The sequence below is a fragment of the Neltuma alba genome, unplaced genomic scaffold (assembly GCF_004799145.2).
Source record: "Neltuma alba isolate B1F8T4 unplaced genomic scaffold, ASM479914v2 tig00001344_pilon, whole genome shotgun sequence".
Classification (NCBI taxonomy): Eukaryota; Viridiplantae; Streptophyta; class Magnoliopsida; order Fabales; family Fabaceae; genus Neltuma; species Neltuma alba.
The window spans coordinates 9,740-31,124 of record NW_021632426.1 but is presented as its reverse complement, the minus strand read 5'-3'; the positions used below and the strand labels follow the sequence as shown (position 1 = coordinate 31,124).

General features: G+C 33.6%; 2 protein-coding genes and 1 pseudogene across 4 annotated transcripts; all 3 read left to right on the top strand.

The window, feature by feature from the left end:
* Window positions 1-2,409: 2,409 nt before the first annotated feature.
* LOC114755730 (protein ROOT PRIMORDIUM DEFECTIVE 1-like) lies at window positions 2,410-5,477 on the top strand. Of its 3 annotated transcripts, XR_003741352.1 has the most exons (4): window positions 2,410-2,851; window positions 3,013-3,846; window positions 4,278-4,428; window positions 5,180-5,477. XR_003741352.1 is itself a non-coding variant. In XM_028944603.1 (2 exons), the coding sequence occupies exons 1-2, from the start codon at window positions 2,843-2,845 to the stop codon at window positions 3,742-3,744; spliced, it is 741 nt and encodes a 246-aa protein (XP_028800436.1). In that variant the 5' UTR covers window positions 2,410-2,842; the 3' UTR covers window positions 3,745-4,743. The 3 variants fall into 3 exon arrangements, 1 of the variants encoding a protein (XP_028800436.1); XR_003741351.1 differs by having other exon boundaries at window positions 3,013-4,428; XM_028944603.1 differs by lacking the exon at window positions 5,180-5,477 and having other exon boundaries at window positions 3,013-4,743.
* Window positions 5,478-9,615: 4,138 nt separating this feature from the next.
* LOC114755780 (probable acyl-activating enzyme 5, peroxisomal) lies at window positions 9,616-13,174 on the top strand (annotated as a pseudogene).
* Window positions 13,175-18,636: 5,462 nt separating this feature from the next.
* On the top strand, window positions 18,637-20,577 carry LOC114755841 (probable acyl-activating enzyme 6). The gene is made up of 2 exons (XM_028944720.1): window positions 18,637-20,336; window positions 20,368-20,577. The coding sequence occupies exon 1, from the start codon at window positions 18,650-18,652 to the stop codon at window positions 20,294-20,296; it is 1,647 nt and encodes a 548-aa protein (XP_028800553.1). The 5' UTR covers window positions 18,637-18,649; the 3' UTR covers window positions 20,297-20,336; window positions 20,368-20,577.
* The last annotated feature ends 808 nt before the right edge of the window (window positions 20,578-21,385 follow it).

Below are 21,385 nucleotides of genomic sequence, written 5' to 3'. Positions count from 1 at the left end.
CGGAGTTGGACCGGGAACCGGAATGGTTTTCAGAAAACCGGACGGTTTTTTAGCCTGACTGAAAAATACTAAAAATTTAAAAAAAAATAGAAGAAAAATAAAAAAATTGATCCCCTTAAATATCCTAATATATTTTTAGACTAGTTATAACCATATAGTATTGTTTCATTGAAAATTTCATATATTGTGGTGTTAAAATCGTGAGTCGCTAGTCTTTTTGTTTCGATATTTGATCTATCTTTTAAAAAAATATTTTGATTTGAATGAATTGATAATTTGTAATACATTAAATATTTTAAACATACATAAAATTAAATATATAAGGTTTTAGTCCATTTTCAATGATTTTATTATAATTTTAGATTATTTAAATGCATTTCTAAATTATTTAATAATTTGATATTTTTCATATATACTAATTATATGTATATAATATTTTTTTAAATTAATTATTGCGTCACCGGTCTGACCGAACGGTCCGACCGATCTGACCGATTGAACCATGACCCGTTGATCTTTCCGGTTCGACTTCCGGTCCGGCTTTTAAAACATTGACGTAGGCCTCATATATATATATATATGAATGATAGACTCATTCGTGATAATTTTTTTCCTCTCACTTATCTCAAAACACGATAATTGAATTTTTTTTTCTACATATGATATAAGGCATGGTGTCATTAAACTTGGCAGAAAAGCCTGCCTTGCTTAGCCCGCCCTTGTCCTGTCCAAAATGGTTAGGACTTCTACTAGGCAGGGTCGGGTTTTGCGGCCCCCTCATCTTTCGGGCTCAGCATTGGACAAGGGGCTTGCCTTGCTCAACCCTGTCTATGTGTAGCCCTACTAGGAACTAACGAGAAGGGAAAGTACTTTGATATGATAACTCTAATTTATTTCATATAAGTTATTTTTTAAAATATTTTAATAAAACATAAAATCACAATTTTATAATTATCTTTATATATTTAAAATTATATTTTACAATTATAATCGCAATATACACGATAATAATTATAAATATGGCAATACTTACATCAAGTTTTCATATCTATCATGTTAAGTTCTCATATAGCATATATCCACCTGTCCTGCTTTGATAAACTCACATAAAAAATGACGTGGCCATATGCTTGGTAAAATAAATATAAAAAATTTGGTCTAAGGGTGTGTTTGGTTGGAGGGGAGGGAAAGGGAGGGGACATGAGCCCCTCCCCTCATTTGGTTAAAAATTTTGGAGGGGAGGGGAGCTAAAATGTCCCCTCCCCTCCCCTCCCTCCCCCCATTTTGGCTCCCCTCCAAATTGGAGGTTTTTAGAGGGGAGCCAAAATTTTGGACCATTATGCCCTTATGATTTTTTTTAATATTTCATTTCTACCTATAAAATATATTATTATAATATTTATTTCAAATAAAAAATATATTATCCTAAGTAAAAAAAATAAAAAATATATACATTATTATAATTAAAAATATATTATAAAAATTATTTAAAAATAAAAATTATTTAAATAAAAAATTATAATATTATAAAATTAATTGTTTTTTATAAATATATTATTTATAAATATATTTTAAAACTGGAAAAAAAGATAGCCTAAAGAAAATAAAATTTCATTTTTCTTAGAGCATATAAAATTTGTTAATTTGATTATTTTAAATATATTATTATATTAATTAGAATGAAAAATTACTATACCAATTTTTTAATACACATATTAACATGATAAGACTGAATTTTGATTAAATTATATAATTTAAATTAAGATGTAAATTAATTTATATAATATATCGATAAAAAACATAAACTAATATATAAGGGTAAAATGATAAATTGATTATTACTATCCCTCTCTTCCCCTCCTTGAACCAAACAAGGGATCATTAAATACCCTTCCCTCCTCTCCTTTTTAATCAAACCAAACAAGATGAGGATGAAACCTCTCCTCCCTTCCTTTCCCTCCCCTCAAACCAAACAGGCCCTAAATGTTTTCCAAACAAAAGTGGAGTGCGGCGTTTTGCATGGGCCAAGCCCCCTTCCACATCTTCAGCCAGCCGCGATTCAGACACCGGGGGGAGAGAGGCTAAACAGTAGGAGCATCTGCACTCGGAATTGTGCTATCAGCACCGACGGACCTACGATAATCTCGGAGCGCCTCAACTTTGTTAGTGTGGTTCTTCAAATTCTGTCCCCCATTTATTCCCTGATTTCGCATCCACTCACCGAAGCTAGTTGAGAGAGCAGAAGAAGCACAGATAGAAGAGAAAGAAAGTGAAGATTAAAGGGAGAGAGGAGAGGTGGTGAAAGTCTGAACCCTCTTTTACCTATACGGGCAAAATTGTTAGTGTGGTTCTTGACTCGCTTTTCTGGTAAAGATTCTGTTTTTGGGCAAAATTTCCATTATAGATTCTGAAACTTGTGTTTCACTGGTACGGGGCTTACTGTGTTAAAAAAAATGCCGAACTGAGATAGGGGGCTAGCGCGCCGAGAGAGAGAGAGAGAGAGAGAGAGAGCGAGGAAAGGGTATCTGATTGTGCAGTGAAATGGTGACCTACCTGGTGAAATTTCTAAGAAAAAATCCGGTCAGTCATTTTATATGTGTTCGGTCAAAAACGACATCTTCCCAGTATGTAGCTTCTAGGGCTAGAGACCCCACGTTTGAGAAGCTGATGGACAAGTACAAAAACCTTCTCAAAGTCATTGCAATTCAGGATCTTATCCTTGCAAACCCGAAGAAGCAGTCAGTCTCAGTTGAATTTCTCTCCAGACTCTCCCAGAAGCTCCATCTCAACCGTGGTGCCACCGCTTTTCTGCGCAAGTACCCTCATATTTTCCATATTTTCTATGAACCAAGTAAGTCCCAGCCATTTTGTAAATTAACTGATGCTGCTCTCGATATTTTCCATCAGGAAGCAGTAGCCATCAATGATTCGATACCTGTTGTTATTGATAGACTAGTCCGGATACTGTCCATGTCTGCATCTAAAATGGTACCTCTTCGTGCTATTTTCAAGGTTTGGCGGGAACTTGGGCTTCCTGATGATTTTGAGGACTCGGTTATTTGTCAAAATCCTCATCTCTTTCAACTGTGCGATGCTCATGAACCTAATACTCATTTATTGAAACTGGTTGATGTGCTTCCCAACAGTCATTTTACAGCAGCAGTTGAGAATTGGAGGGTTGTTGAATGCTGTAAAGAAGATTGCAAGCTCGATCGAACGGAAATGCAGTTTAGTTTCAAACACACGCATCCTCCAGGGATGAGGCTGAGTAAGAGTTATAAGGCCAAGGTGAAGAAATGGCAGAGTTTGCCATATTTGGGGCCATATGAGATGATGGGTGAGAAGAAGAAATCCAAGGCTGGAATGATGGCTTTAGAAAAAAGAGCCGTGTCAGTTGTTCATGAATTCCTTGGCTTGACAGTGGAGAAGATGATTGAAGTAGAGAAGATAAGCCAGTTCAGAAAATGGTTTGGGATTGACTTGAACATAAGGGATTTGTTCCTGGATCACCCGGGGATATTCTATTTGTCAACTAAGGGAAAACGGCACACTGTATTTCTGAGGGAAGCTTATGAGAGAGGGTGTTTGATTGAACCAAATCCTGTGTACGAGGCAAGGAGAAGGCTTCTTGATCTTGTTCTTTTGGGACGTCGGGGTCTACCTGCTGTTAATTCCAAGTACCAGGATCGAAGCAGTGACAATGAGGATGAACAAGAGTATAGCCGACAAGGACATGACTCATAATCTCCTTGACAGGAGCTTTACGACACTTGCAACGATAACAAGGTTCTATTTTCCATGTCGCTTGACGGTCTTTGATGTTTATGTTCCTGCTGCTGGTACAAGGTAATTCATTCCATGAATAACTCTGCCTTTTTAAGAGGTTGAATATTTCAACTATTTGAGTTCTGAAGATGCTTGCTATTGTAATGAAGATGAAAACTTTGATCTCAAATTTTCTGGACAAGTCATTAGCAGATGCAACTTATGGAGATGTTGGGTATCTGGAAAATATCCTATTTAATGAGAGGCTTTTCTATGGTAGATGGTCAGCGTGAATGGTTGAAATGTTTTTTTAATACTTTTTCGTTGTGTTGCTGCCTTAATTTGAGCTGACAATCGATGACATGTAATTTTAGTTATCTTTTTGTGACATTAAAAGGATGCAAAAATTCTATATACCATCTACTTAGCATTATAACTTTTGCTGCAGAGGCAAAATACGATGCCACAGTTCCTGATTCTTTAATGTTCTCTGATTTTCAATATTGTGGTAGCTCTTAGACGGTTCCTCTCCGAAGAGTGCATGGCAATCAAAACGGAAGACTTTTCTTGGGGTGGTAGCTACCATATTTGTTCAAGAATTGCTCCAGAGGAAGAGGCAAGGGCTTGAACATGACATCTATTTTACCTTGGGGAAACCTCACGGTACTCATTCATAACAGTGGCTAGAATCTCCAAATTCATATGATACTGGAATCTGCATATGTCTGTACGCAGATAAATTAGCAATATAAAGAATTTTCTATATATTTTTTGTTTTTTCTCTGACCTCTAAGAGTTGTACTTTTTACTTTAGATCCTGAACCATGTCAAGTCAAATACTACTAGCTAGTGCACTAAGGGGCAATAGTTAAGATGCATTTGTGTAGTCCTTATTTTGTGCCAATAAAATTTATAGAAAAATAGTTGTGTGATAGATTTACTTTGATACTTTGGGAACACTAAAGTTTGCTTCGAAAATTATATATCTATCTAGTTTCAATGATAGCTTTCTTAGATTTTTTTTTCATCTTCGTAATAAAATGAAAAAAAGGGTTTTAGTTTATTTAGTTTTTTAGTATTTGGTGCTTGATAAGCATTTGTGTAGTCCTTATTTTGTGCCAATAAAATTTATAGAAAAATAGTTGTGATGATAGATTTACTTTGATACTTTGGAAATACTAAAGTTTGCGTTGAAAATTGGCTTTATTAGAATTTTTTTCATCTTTGTAACGAAATGGAAAAAGCTTTTTAAATATTTTTTTACCAAAGAAAAATATAGGTTTTAAGGATTAAGGTTTAAATGGTTAAAAAAAAAAAAGAAGCAGCAAAATTAAGGTTTAAGGTTTTGGTTTTTGTTGCTTGCGATTTTAAAACATATGGTTCAAAGTTTAAATAGTTTTGGTTTATTCTGCAGCACGCTGAAAACATGCCATCGTGTAGTGTGGGACATCATCATATGCTTCTGAAAATGCTTCACTTGGGACTAAGGCTTCTCGAGGAACCTGAGAATCTTTTGGTAATGCACGACTCTCTTATGGCTTAATTTATATAGGATTGGAAGGGTAGCCTGTTAGTGGAAACTAAGGTGTGTTCTTCCAATATTCTTGACCATTATTCAAGATAAACTATATTTTAAGACCCCTGTTTTATATAAGCATGGATATGGCCTCTGTTATTAATTTTTCTGAATATATTGGTTCTTGGTGTCCAAATTCCACTAGCACTGTTCTCAACACTAATTTAAAGATGAAGTGATTATTTGGTATTTTAAAAAAGAAAAGAAAAGGATGAAGTAATCACAAAACATCTCAGTGTACGTATCATAATTTAGGCTCCCTATTGACTAATTTGAGGAGGAGAAAATTTTTGAAATATTGAGTAATTTCATCCCATGGACATGCACAGGTGAAGTTTGTTGGATCTTATTGTAGTAGGAAGCTCTGTAGTATCCATAGAGCATTTGCATATACTAGCAATTGAAAAGCATTTCTCCTCTGGTTCCTTTTTCCTCTGGTTATAACTAAATCTCTATGAGAATATTTCAATTTTAAATTCTAAAAAGATCGTTACCTCGAGATTTTTTTTAGGGAGAATTGCAATAAAAGACCTTGAAACATATAAAATTGCCTTCAACTCACCAAATTGCTGTCAGAGACCCAGTCCTAAATATAAATTATCAAATGTTGAGAAAATGACAAAAATGCCCTCTTATTCTCCTTCCATCTCATCCTCTCTTTTTCTTTTCTTCTTCTCTTCCTCTCCCAAGGCCCTCTTATTCTCCTTCTTCCATCTCATCCTCTCTTTCTCTTTTCTTCTTCTCTTCCTCTCTCTCCCTTCGTCCTTCTTTCAACTAAGCATTTGAGGCAATACATCCAATGCATTTCATTTGTATCTGTGCTGGGTTGTGGGTGGGTGGGATTTCTTTTATCCCTCTTTCAACTAAGCAAGAGAGCACCCGTCTGGCTCCCAACATTTTTTTATCTTTGAAGTTAGAAGGGATGAACAAATAATCAATTAGCTCAACGAGATTCAAGCATAAGGATAACATTCCGATTTAGTACTATGTTAATTCTGAGATTGCCTCCCCCCCCCCCCCCAAAAAAAAAAAAAACGCCACTGCGCATTAGCTATACAGTTCGCATTGAGCATAATTGAAGGAAGTCCTTTCTTCTCTTAAACTCCATACAAGCGAGCATTTTTCAAATTTATTTTAGGAACTCGTTGATCATCTCTCTTGAAAGTTCTTGCCCGGTTGCCTATTTGAAGATTCCTCAATTATCATTCATAATAAGTATATGTTCCTTTATCCATGAATGCAATTAACAGATGATTGCCTCTGCTTGATCCTTTGTCAAGAAATGTCCAAAATTAGCTTTGATGTCACTGATGTCAGATGGTTGTCTGGGTTTGTCATTTTTTATTATAGACTTGTAATTTTTTATTCTAGACTTGTAACTTTCTATTCTAGACTTATAATTTTTTGTTTCAAACTTCTTCTTTTTAATTATAGATTTGTAATTCTTTATTTTAAAGTTATAATTTTCTATTTTAGACTTGTTTTCTATTACAGACTTGTCATTTCTTATCATACACTTATAATTCTTTATTACATGTTATTTCTGATTACAAACTTGTAATTCTATATTGCAAACTTGTAATAACAAATACTGATTTGGAAATAACAAGTTCAATATGCAGAATAACAAGTTTTGAATATAAAATGACAAGCATCAAATTGAGAATACCAATAACGTTTTTTAATAAAAAAAATGATATTATTTCCACAATTAAGTTGGGAATAACAAGTTCTGAATATAAAATGACAAGTTTGAAATTGAAAACACTAACAATATTTTTTAATGTTTCCTTACCATAATAAAAATAACAACACTTATATGGGAAGTGATAACATTCTCATGGCTATGACAACAACTATTTTTACTTAATTTCCCTAATCACTAACATCACCGACATATATACTTAAGAATAAATGAGTGAATCATGTTGATAAAGAACTAACATAATTCATTCTTTTGTTTTATTTGTATTTCACCGTTTATTTTTAAATGAAGATGTAATATTTCTGTACAACTAAAATATCTAAGGGAGAATTATAATGAGGTCCCAAGCAAGAAGAATGATTAAAAAACAAATCTTAGAGGTTGTCATTCTCATTATAAGACTTGTTATTATAGACTGTTGAAATTATTATTAGGACGTTTTGGTAATTATTTCTCTTCTGTGAGACTTGGTTGTAATTCTCCCAATATCTAATACTAACCTTTTAACACTTACAAGAATTTGTATTCTAACCTATTTCTTTTCCATGTTTCATTTCCATAAAGTAGTGAAAAATATGTTTAAAAATGTTATGAATCCTTTCTATAAATTGCTTTTCATAACATGTTCATCATATAATATTACACATTCATGAGAGCTTGGCATTTCTTTGGCTCTACAATAATCTTCTTCGAACAAAAAGCAAAGAATTAAGAAATCATAATCCCAATAACATGTTTATAATTTTGCTTACCAAACTTTTACTTGACTTACTTCTCTTGTCATTTGGCTAACCTCTCTTGTGATTTAGTAGTAAAATACAGAAATAATGATAATTTTTTATAAAACTCAATTTTATCAGAAAACCTGGTCACAGACTTATAATTTTGTTTATCAAACTTATTATTTGACTTATTGCTCTTGTCATTTGGCTTATCACTCTTGTTATTGGGTAGTAAAATATAGAAGTAGCTTCTCATAAAGCTTAATTTCATGATAAACCTGATCACAAAATTATTATTTCACTTACTACTTTTGTTATTTGGCTTACTGCTATTGTTATTTGAAAGTGAGATATGAAAATAACAATTTGTAATGGAACGGAGTTGATTGACTTTTAACTCTGCACAGCGAAATGGAATGGAGAGTTTTGTATCCAAACCAATAATTGTATCATAGTATAAACTCTTGACTAAAGCTCAGCACATTAGATCATTGGAAAAAACAAAAAGAAAAAGCAATCAATACTAGCTTTTTAATCTGGCTGAATATATAATTGTTTAACAAAGTGGATGTTTAATAAATAGCACTAAAGATCATTATTTAAAGATTAACGCGTTTTGTAAGATAAATAAAGCTACCCGCCTTTCAGGGGAAAAAGAAATACAACCTCATGTACAATCATCAATACAGAATAAAAGATATTATATTTAAAAAAAGCACAATCTATTTTTTGGTAAAAAAAAAAAATCAAATACATCATTTCTACTCAACGATTATGTTTATAAAAGAGATAGGAAAACGTGCCAGCCGCACCAGCAATCTCCCACTGACTTTCACTTTGGACCTTTTTTTGCAATTTTTTTTTAAGGGTTTAACCCTGGTTACTTTGTTCCGGTCAAAAAAAAAAAAAAAACCCTGGTTACTTTGTATAAGTAATTGCCTTTGGTCGGAAAATAACAGATGAACTCAAGCTCATGTCAAAATTTCGTTGTCACAAAGTGGTAGTAGTTAATAAGATTGAAATACGTCACTGTCCCACCCAGTTATCCAAATCTGAGACACTATTACTTACAGAGCAATATTCGTTGTTACTATTATAAATGAATGTTCCTGTGATGCCTTTACAGAAATAAAAACAAGAGGCCGAGAAGGAAAACACAAATAATGACACAAAAGGATTCAAAGATACTAACCGTTGCGTTACAATAACCTTTTCGAGACTAACAGAGTCCCTGAGGAAGCCAAAAACTTGTATCAGCCGTGTGATTTCCAAACGAAGATAAAGAGCCCCAACTAGAACAGGATTCACTAAACCCATCAGCAGATTACACACTCCACAAACAAAAAACACTATACTTTAAAGTTTCACAAGTCCGATAGCAAGGATGCCTTGAACTGTCGTATTTTCCTGAGACAAGCCTCTGCTCTCTCCAGAACCAAATCCACCCTATCTTTTTTCTTCTTCATCTTCTTCACCGACCCGTAACACTCTTCCTGCTGATCACAATACTCGGAATCTTCACCAGCAGTGCTCTTGTTCTTTCTCTTCCTCTGATTCAAGCTGCTCGATTCTGCTTCAAACAAAACACCTCATATTCAACTGTAGAAAAAACAAGGGGAAAACGAAAGTGAAGCAGAGGAGCAGCAGAGAAACCTTGAGTATCAGCGATGGATGAGAGGAAGGAGGAAGGTTCGGGGGTATGATGATGATGTTGAGAAATGAAGGACTTGAGTTCGAGCTTCAATACTGGAACCGATTGGGGTAGAGGGATTCCAGCATTTCAAGCTCTTCTTTTGCCTGCTGCTCCATGTCTTTCTCTCTGACAGTGACTGTAGAACATAGGGATGATGGAAGGAGAAGACAAAGAAAGAAAACAGGGATATTATAATCAAAACGGGGACAAAAAGTTGGGATTTTTGGGGAGGGGAAGCCGGGTCGGGGTTGGATTAGGAATTTTAAGAGGCTATTTTAGTGATATTTAATGAAGCTATTCGCGTGTGTACTGGGAAATGGATTTGATGGCTGAAAGGACAGCGCATTTACAAGACGCAAAGAAGGGTCCTACCGATTTCTCTGCTCTACTGCTTCTCGGACCGCGTGCCTTTTCAGGATCAACGGGAGGATGTTTTGGAAATTAAAAAAAAAAAAAAGGTAAAATTGTGGTAGGAAATGAAAAAAAAAAGCCCTTGGATGCAAACAAAAGTGGGAAAGAAAAACAAATTTTCAGAAAAAAATTTTAAAAAAAAGGTTTCCCTTCTCATTTTCTTTCCAATTTTCTTTCCTCTCCCATTTTTCTTCATCCAAATGAGGATAAATACAGTTAGCAGTACCATGTTATTTTAAAAAATAATCTAAATACCAAACATATTTTTAATTTTAATTGTATTCCTTAATCCAAATGAAATGATAATTTATTTATTCACGAGAGTAAGAAAAATGTCTTTTTTTTCTTTTGCTAGAAAGGTATATAAATTAATCAATCAAAGAACTTTACAGAGAAGGAACAGGAGGTAAGAAAAGTGTCTCTTAAAGTTTAAACTAGCTAAAAGCAGCCTTTTAAATCAGAATCGGGTCCATTGCGTAGAAGAGACCAATTTAAAAAATAAAAAGTCCCTGCACCAGGCCCAAGTCGGGCTTAAAACATTTGCTTTTTAAAACCAAAAACTAATTTAATTATAGATAAATCCCGAGATATTCTAAAATGCATAGTGTGATATGATTCTAATAATTCCAATGGTCAGTCTCATAAAAAATGCATAGTGTGATATACTTCTATTTTCTATCATGGAAAAAATATAGCCAAGAATAAAGGGAGAATACGAAGAAAAAATTACGAAACCTAATCCGCATTATAATTTCATAGTGCAACAATTCAAATAGTATCAGTATATGGAAACTATAGTTCATCGTAACTCATTTGAGCATATATTGTTTTTTTTTGTCAAGTCATATATTGATTTAATTTGTTGATTCAACACAAGTTGATGCAAGATAACGAAACAATATAAAAAAGAGTTGAGCTAAATAACATTTGGCACTAAAAAACTCAGTACTCCTCTTGTACTAAGCATAAAAAGTAACTTGATTTTGATTCTAAATATAAGATTTTAATTAATTTTATTTTTATATTTATTATTTTTTAAAATTAATTCATTTAACTTATAAAATAATATATAATCTAATATTATTCAAGGATATTTTAAAGAACTCTTACATTAAGGCTGTAATAAGGAAAATGATACATGAAGGTGGCAAACTCGCTTCAAGAGATTTGTTGTATACCCTGTTTTTTTGTTACTAACACTTTCGTCTTATATGTAAGTCACTCGTACTATATTTTCACGTATCAATAAATGTATTAAAAATTTTCACACTTGCCCCTGTCAAAGGAAATGAGTTAAAAAAATACTCATCCGGTCCTAAATATAAGACTCTTATACACACTAGTATAAGGGTCTTATATTTAGGACTAGAGAAGTATGTTGTATATTTTATCTATCATATTCATTACAGGTAGAATTGAAAAAAGATAATTAATTATTTTGCAAGCTAAGTGACTTATACTATCTCTGATCCTTAATATAATATACGAGTTAATTTGACATTTAATTTAGTCATAAATATAAGATTTTAATATATTTTGTCTTCAATATTTATTTATTTTGTACTCAAATAATCTCCATAGTAATTACATATGTTAAAAAGTTACTATCAATAGGTAATTCAAACATACATAATTAATAAAGATATTTTAGAAAAGAAAATATCTATTTATTACAAATAACTAACTTAACTAACTTCCTTGATCCTCCTAAATTTGTTAATTAAATCTTATATTAAAAACTAGAGTAATATTTAAGAACAAACTTTTCTTCAAGAACGATTTACATGTGCTCCTTCAGGTCCTTATTATAGAAGCCCTTCTACAAAAAAAATCCTTTTTACAAGAATTTTTGACAATTTTAACGAGTATAAAATGTTTTTTTCCAATATATATCCATATCTAATGAGAATAGGGGAGAATAGAAATTAATATAAGGTTAAAATTTAATGTAATTAATGAAGTTAATATTAAAAATTACTTGAAATTTATGACAAATTTAATATTTTTACCTGGTTTCATTAACATGTGAGAATTTTTTGGCGTTCCTTGCACGTACGTCCATATGCATGTGCTGATGTGCATGCGCTTGTCTATCTTAGTTTGGATGTCCACATGCGTTCGTTTATGCTTATGTGCTTACATTTTGTAGTCTTAATGGTTCTTTTTTTTTTTTTTTGAAGTTGACTTTTACCAAAATGAAAGAATGGGGTCCTTTTTTTTTTTTTTAAGAAAAACAAATTGTAGTTGTCCGTACCAATAAGGTAACTTTCTTTCTTGGCCCAGTAAAGATAACTTGTAAGAACAAGACAAAATTTACAAAACCTAATCGAAGTAATAATTTTACAGTGTGGTAAGATTCAATTCAAATAGCAATTGTGCATATAAATTTTACTTTATCACAACTCATAAGAGCATATAATGATTTTTTTAATAAAAAGTCATATTTATTATTACCTCCAGCCCTTAATTGAGTCACATTTAATTTTTATTTTGATTCTAAATGTAAAATGATAATTTATTTATTTTTATATATATCTATTTTTTTTGAAGATAATCCTTATAATAACAGTGTAAATGTGAGCAGCGTAGTCTGGGTGGAGCTTGCTGCCGGAGACGGAGAGGGCACGATTAAGGGACAGGCGAGGTGTGAGAACAAGCGGGATGGCGGAGATGGATCCAGATTCGGGCAAAACTGTAAGAGCGTGAAATGTGACGGGTGCACACTTGGGGAGGTGGTTTTTCTGAGCGCATGTGTGATGATAGGTTACTTGAAAGATCCAGATGCGAGGTCCAAGTGCTTCAAGATGGCTGGTTGGTTCTACACGGGGGACGTACAGGAGAAATAATGCATCCAGATGGGTACTCAGAGATTTAAGAACGATAGAAGGACGTGATGATAAGTGGGGGTGATCGAGAATCAGAGCAGCGTGGAGGTAGAATCGGTGCTGTACAGGAACCCGGCGGTGAACGAGGCGGCGGCGGCAAGGCCGGACGATTTCTGGGGAGAGACGCCGTGCGCGTTCGTGAGCCAGAGGGAGGGACTGAAGAAGAAGCCGACGGAGACGGACATAATCTCAATGGTGTAATGGAGAGAGAAAATGCCCCACTTCATGGTGCCAAAAATGGTGGTGTTGAAGGAAGATCTTCCAAAGACCTCGACCGGTAAAGAGATGGTGTCTCTGAAATACGGCAGTCCTGATGAGGCGAAGGTGAAGAGCTTGGAGGCGGGAAGAATTAGGAAGGTGTTCGGCCTGAAGATTGGAATGACACGCAGAGTGCTTATCACAATTATAAGTATCTAAACTCATTAAATCTATTTGAAGGGTTAAGGTCTAAAATTTTTAATTAATTATTTTTAAAAAAAATAATTTTTTTAAAAATAATTGTTAAGAAATTATCTTTATTTTAAATTCTCTACATATTAAAATAATTATTTTGAGCAAATAAAAATTTTAAAAAAATAAATCCGAACAATTCAAATGAAATATAGATGATCCAAATCTGATAAATTTAGGATATTCAAAACTGAATCCGAGAAAATCATCATCAAATAATATGAATATCAAAATATTCCCTAAATTTCCTCTAGCCACCAGTAGTGCTACCCATACATTTTATTTTACTGCTGATTATGACATTATGTGAAGAGTGGCAGATCCATCTCCTGCATGTAGCTTTGAACTGGGGGAAAATTGGGATTAAGGAGCTTATGGGGAAAAAATATATAGGAAAAATGACCATACAAAAATAATAAGGAAGGAAAAACTCAGAATATAATAAATAAGCCACATATATATGATGCGCAGAACGTGGACAATAATAAAGCGTAAATTTTTTATCAAGTCCTTCTTTTGACCATACAAAAAAAATCTACTCCTCCGGTCCTAATTATAAGACCCAATTGACTTATTTGAGGAGATTAAGGAAGTAAGTTAAGTTGGTTATTTATAATAAATAAGTGTTGTCATTCCTAAAATATCCTTGCTAATTAAGTATATTGGCTAAAACTATCATTATTAAAAGGATTATCTTGAAAAAAAATACATAAATATAAGAGACAAAATGGATTGGGTCTTATAATTAGGACCAAATAAAAAGTCAAATTGGGTCTTATAATAAGGACCGGAGGAGTACAATTTTTGAGATGGATTAAAATTCACGGGAAAAGACGGAACAACTTATGAGCATGGAATGTGTTCCCATTTTGGATTTGGATGGACCCCCTCTCATAATTATTGTGTCTTCCTTTCCTCTTTGAATTCCTTCTCCGTCCATAGATTAAAAAATGAAGGTTAGGATTTCATAGTTTATAACATATTCTACTATTACATTAAAAATAAATTTTAACTTTTAGTATTTGATTTAGACTGTCCACAATTGCAATATATAAAATAATAAAAATATAATTTATCTCATATTATAATAATATCTTTATAAAATATTAAATTTAAATCATCTATCTTTTTTCATCTAGCCATAGAGATGGGATACGGAAAGAAAAATCAGAGAAAGGACTATGAGATCATATGCTTCCACTCTTTTTTCTCTTCAGTGTTTTGACAATTACAAGCACATTCTATACTCATCATTTTAATAAGCATTCTGTAATTTAATTTGGACTGTGTAGATTAATTTGAACAGTTAAAACTTAATTTAATTTTTACATTTTAAAATGAAGATAATTTATAGTTGTTACTTCTAAAAAATAAATTTATCATTTAAAAAAATCATAAATTAAAAATTTTAAATTTTGGACCATTAATTTTAAATTTTAACGGTTTTAATCTCATTATAATGACGAGCACTCGGTGTTCATCGCTATAGTAAGCACCAAATAATAATCTTTGATAACAATACCTGTAATAACACGAAACATTTGTAAATTTCTTTCACTTAATTTGTTTGCTCTCATTCTCTTTTGTATGATCCATTTGTGCTCTGTTTCTTCTGATTAATACTATTTTGTTTCCACTATAAAAAAAAGGTAAAATAAATTTACATCAGCAACATGAAATCAAATAAATTTTCTGTAATTTTAACCTGGATATTCCCTACCTGTAATTAATTACTTTACTTTGGAAGAATATGCTAATTAAATAAAAGTTTAATTTGTAAAAAAGTTCTAACCTTCTCACCTTAATTTTTTTCTACATAATTCACTTTTAAATTGTTGAAAATTATTCATAAATTATGTAAAAACGAAGTAGTAAGTCATAAAAATAAAGACTTGTAAATAATGGATATCCCATGTTCAGCCTTTTTTTTTTTGAGTGACCTCATCCAGTATCCTAAACTGACCATCTTTCAAGTACATCAACGACTCAAACTATTTTGGATTCACTAATTTTAGGCAACCCAAAGGGTGAGATAGCTAGCCAGAAAATTTAACGCTTTCTATGCCTAAGCAAAGACCGAACCCCTGACCTTGGTCAAGGAAAGATGAGCCCCTATTGCTCAACAACACTTCCCTGGTTTCCCATGTTCAGCCTTTACCTTCACAACAAAGGCGTTGCCTTCATCGTGGTAAATTAACGTTGGGGCTGAAAGAGAGTATTTTCATCCCACCGAGATTTTCCCCACAAATAAGAGCTTTTTACTTTAAAATTTTCGAGTCCTTCATTAATATTCTTCTATTTCTATCGGGAAAAATATAAACAAAATAAATGAAGAACAAATCTTTTTTTTACAAAATCCAATTCAAGTAAGAATTTTATAATGAGATATATTTCAATTTTATGTAATATAACATTTTTATTGAATAGAATCCGATTAATATTATACAAGTTTATTAACATATACAAGCTACATTTTATATGTAGGACCGGAACTAGTTTGTAATATATGATTTGGAGAATCATATTAAGTGGAATTCATTAAAATCCCATGTGAATCTGCTTGCAAAAAAAAAAAGATCCCATGTGAATCTAATGACTTCAATTACACAAAGTTTGCTAATCAAAGTTATAATAACATATCGACAAATTAAACAAGAAGTAATCCCTCTGTTTCTTTTAAATTTCTGTTAAGTTCTTCACACAATTAACTTAAGCAAGACAATTAACTTAATGAGTAATAATATAATTTTAGCATAACATCGTTTTTGTAACTTTCCCTTTTTAATTTTCATGTAATTCCTCAATGTTAAAAAACCATGCATTAGTTATATATTGCTAAGCATAGTAATTGGGAAAAAAAAGCAAGGGTATTAATTATTCCTTAATCATTATTTTTTGTATCCACAAGATTTAAACTATATTCTAATCGTTACTCCATATCAAATCTGGATCATCTTGAATGGTCATCTCATGGTGGGATGAACAGAAAATTAATTTTCATATGGCATATAGGACAAAACAAAACCTATATATGTTTCAACCATTAACGTCAAAGACAATGCATTTGCATGCATCCATTTATATAAAATATTAATAATAATTTCTCTATACCTTCCTAATTACTTTCTCTCCCTTCTGCTTATCTTGCCCTTAGTTGTCCGTGCCTTCTTCTTCAACCTCATCGGCTTCATCATCTTTATTATTATTGAATACGTTAGTTTTGGGGGTGTACTTTTAAAAAGCAATTTTTTACAAAACGAGATAAACTCCTCTACATATGTATTTCATAAACTGTAAAAACACTTTTGAAACCATGGTTTGATTTCCATCCAAACGCTTCCTTAGATTAATTTTTAGAGATAATTATTAGAAGGTATAGGAAATGAACATGTAATAACTGAACAAATCCCACAAACAATGACAAGTTCGGTAAGACATTTTAGTCATTGCATTCTTTTTTTAGACTTCATAGTAATTTTTCCTAATTTTTATTAGGACTTTATATTTTAAATTATAAATATTATTTTTGTTATTTGGAAAAATAACATTGTATATACTTAGTAAAATCTCCTAATATGATAAACTAAAAAGATATTTATATGTTGGATACGATCTCACCTTCTCGACTGTGTTTTTTCATTTCTGCATGGTTGTCTCTGTTTAACTTTCTCCTAGTTTTAATTATAACATAACATGACTTGAGCTTTCTTAGCTTCTTTTTCTAGTGTTGTTAGGCCTAAGTCTATATAGTTGTTATGTATCTTTTTATTTAGTTGTAATAAAGCTGTCTTTTAATTCATTGTAATCATCTTATAATCTACTCCTTTCTCCTCTTCTTATTTAAAATTAAGTCATCTCCTATAAAAGGCTTTCTTGATTCAAAATATATGGTGTTATAAGAAAAGTATCCAATAATTTTTTTTTAAATTTTCGCCCAAAAAATTCTATATATCAAGTTCTTTACGAAGTGTGAGAGGAGGTTTCATATTCATTTTTATTATTTTTTATCAAAATAGTCATTTTATTAATAAAGATGGAGTACAACTCTTTTTTGATAAAATAATATAATAATGTTTTAATATGTGTAAAAATGTTAAAGTATCTCATAACAAGTGAGCCAAAATTTTGACCAAAACAACGGTGAGCCCAAAATCCCCACAAATAATTCAATAACTTTTAATTATACGTGGAAAGTGGAATTGAAGGGAGCATCTAGCTTCTCATAGATCTTGCGGGGACTGGCGGCGGTGAGGAGGGATGTGGCCCGCCGAAAATGACAAATAGTTTAGTTAGTACCTAAAATAAATAAAAAGAGAATTATAATCAAGTTCTACAGAAGAAAAATAATTATTAAAAAGTCTCAATAACAACTTCAACAGTATATAATGACAAGTTTTATAGTAAGAATGACAATATTTGGAACTTATTTTTTAATTATTTTTCTTGTTTGGGATTTCATTGTAATTCTTCTATAAATAAATTTATGGCCCATATATAGCTAATTAATAAGCCGTCATAATATTGATATGAGATGGTGGAATGGAAACCAGTTTCAGTATTCATCACTTTGATGAGTATCTTAAGCTTATTAAATTTATATCATCTATATTTGAACAGTCTAGATTTAAAATATTTAATTAATTATTTTCAAATAAAAAACTATTTTTTGAAAAAAAAATAATAGTTAAGAGATTATCTTTATTTTAGATTCTATACATATTAAAATAATTATTTTAAACAAATAAAAATAAAAAAATCAAATCCAGACCATCCCAATGAAATATGGACAGTCTAGAGCTAATAAGCTTAGGGCATTCATCAAAACAACAAGCACCAAACCTGATTCCAAGTTGAAGGCATGTTATCAATATAGAGAATTAATCATATGCACATAAGGGGTCTTTTCAGGTGCCTCCAATACTCTTAAGTATTTTGTGGTTTATTTAGAGAGTGTTTGGATAGAACTCAAACTATGATTTTAAAAATACTTTTACAGTATACGAAGTAAATATATGGAGGAGTTTGTCTCGTTTTGCAGAAAAATACTTTTTAAAAACACTTTTCCTTAATGCTAAACACCACCTTAGTAATATAAAGTATTTTCCAAGTGAGTCTAGCACCCTAGACTATTTTTCTTACTTTGATGCTAGGTAGACCAAATAATATTTTAGAGTATTAAATACATCTAAAAAATATTGTAAGATATTAAAAAGAAATTTGAGATTAAAATACTTTGACAATGAACACACTTGATAAAATACTTATGCTGCACGTTAAGGCTTATTAATGTCCCAGTGATTGACTTTTTGAGACAACTAAGCACTATTATTATACATTACTCCTCACCTGCCTCCCCGTTTCCCTATCTCCCTGTGTATTGCACTACAACTGCCGTCTTGTGCGGCGGAAGCTCAGTCCTACTTCTTCCTCATCATCCTCCACATGGAAGATCTCAACCCAGGCTCTGCAAATTCTTCTCCTCTCACTCCTTTAGGCTTTCTCGATAGAGCTTCCACCGTCTATGGCGACTGCACTTCTATCGTCTATGACAACACCACTTTCACTTGGTCCCAAACGCACCGTCGCTGTCTTCAACTAGCTTCCTCTCTTTCCTCCATCGGAATCGGCCGTGGCCATGTCGTGTCCGTCGTGGCACCCAACATCCCCGCCATGTACGAGCTCCACTTTGCAGTTCCCTTCGCCGGCGCCGTCCTCAACAACATCAACACCCGCCTGGACGCTCGCACCATCTCCGTCATCCTCCGCCACGGCGAATCCAAGCTTGTGTTCGTCGACTGTGCCTCACGCGCTTTGGTACTCAACGCCATTTCCTTGCTGCCTCCTGAGACTAAACGTCCTATCCTTATCCTCATCACTGACGACTCATTGGAACCCGTATCATCGGAGGGCTTCTCGGATACGTACGAGGGGTTGGTGGCGAAGGGTGACCCGAGTTTCCAGTGGATCCGACCCAAAAGTGAGTGGGATCCGATGGTGTTGAATTACACGTCCGGAACGACTTCGTCTCCAAAGGGGGTGGTTCATTGCCATCGAGGTATGTTCGTCATTACCGTCGATTCTCTGATTGATTGGGCCGTCCCCAAAGGGCCGGTCTACCTCTGGACGCTGAGCATGTTCCACGTTAACGGGTGGAGCTTCCCGTGGGGGATGGCAGCCGTCGGAGGAACCAATATCTGCCTCCGTAAATTTGACGCCGCAGTCGTGTTCAGTCTCATCGAACACCACGGTGTAACACATATGTGCGCTGCACCGGTGGTGCTCAACATGCTAACTAACTCGTCAACGAAAAAACCTCTCAGAAACCCCGTTCAAGTTCTCACCGCGGGAGCACCGCCGCCAGCGGCAGTGCTGCACCGAACAGAGGCGTTAGGATTTGTGGTGAGTCACGGGTATGGATTGACAGAAACTGGAGGGGTGGTAGTTACATGTGCGTGGAAGCCTGGGTGGAACTTGCTGCCGGCGACGGAGAGGGCACGATTAAAGGCTAGGCAAAGTGTGAGAACAATCGGGCTGGCGGAGATGGACGTGATGGATCCAGATTCGGGTAAAAGCGTGAAACGTGACGGGTCATCCCTTGGGGAAGTGGTTGTTCGGGGCGCATTTGTCATGTTGGGCTACTTGAAAGATCCAGATGCGAACTCCAAGTGCTTCAAGAACGGCTGGTTCTACACCGGAGATGTTGGAGTGATGCATCCAGATGGGTACTTGGAGGTTAAGGATCGATCAAAGGACGTGATCATCAGTGGCGGTGAGAATGTGAGCAGCGTGGAGGTTGAATCGGTGCTGTACAGCAACCCAGCGGTGAACGAGGTGGTGGTGGTGGCGAGGCCCGACGAGTTCTGGGGAGAGACGCCGTGCGCATTCGTGAGCCTGAGGGGGGGATTGGAAAAGAAGCCGACGGAGAAGGAGATAATGGAGTATTGCAGAGAGAGGATGCCACGCTTCATGGTGCCAAAAACGGTGGTGTTCAAGGAGGACCTTCCCAAGACTTCGACGGGTAAGATTCAGAAGTACGTTCTGAGAAAGGAAGCTAGAGACATGGGGTCCTTGAAACACAGCAGACTATGACGAAGATTTATGTGTTGACATTAACGCGGGAAAGAAATTAAAGAACTATACTTGTAATGCTATAAACTTCATTTTTAATTTTCATTAACTTAATTACCTTGGTCTAATTCCCTTTTGTTACGATCTTCTCTCTGTTTCCTCGGATTAACGATACCTTGTTTCCGCTTAAAAAAATAAAATAAAAATAAAAGCAAAGGAGAAGAGCATGTTTTGAAAAACAAGATGAATACGTCCTGGCTAAATAATGTTCCTCTGTATTCCTATGATACCATTTATGTAATTCCCAACTATTTATTATTTTTTTGGCTTCTTTCAAAGCAAACTAAACTGCTATTTGTCTTGTGAATCAATAATTTTAATGTAGATTCGTCTATAAAAATAGACAAAGAGCATTACAATGAAGAGATTGAATTATCAACAACATGCTAGAGCGCAAAGATTAGAAAAAATGATGCTATAAGAATAGAAGAACTTAAAAAATGGAGATTAATTTGGAAACTTGGTTATATGTATCATGACAGCTTTTGGACTCCGAAAGATATACTACTTCCTCCATTTGTTTTTGTAAGAGATAATTTTTTAGTATGGATTTTCTTATTTGTAAAAGACACTTAGAAGTTATTTTCAATTTTTTTTGGTCAATTTTTCATTTCACTTCTATTTAATTACTCATTGATATAATTTCATTTATTATCAACGTAAATTATTTAGTTGGTAATCTAGAAATTCAAATGAAAGCGTTATTACTTTTGTAGTAGAGGATGAGATAAGAACTTTATTGGAATTTATTAGTTTTGACTTTTGATCATATCTCAAGGAAGGGGAAGAGGGTTACACTTTCCAAAAAAAATTAATATAATCTTTAGTCCCTCAAATTTGTCTTTTATTTTGATTTTAGTTCTTCAAGTTTCAAACCATAGGTTTTGATTTCTCAAGGAGTAAAATGGTCTAATTTTTTATTGGATTATAGGAGCCAATGTTTTAAATGAAAAGAAACTTGAGGGACCAAAACTTATGGTTTGAAACTTGAGGAACCAAAACCAATATGATGGTAAATTTGAAGGATCAAAGTTTGTATTAACCCTTCCA

Excerpts from the sequence above, each read along its gene's own strand:
- LOC114755841 (XM_028944720.1), top strand. The coding sequence starts at position 18,650 with ATGGAAGATCTCAACCCAGGCTCTGCAAATTCTTCTCCTCTCACTCCT.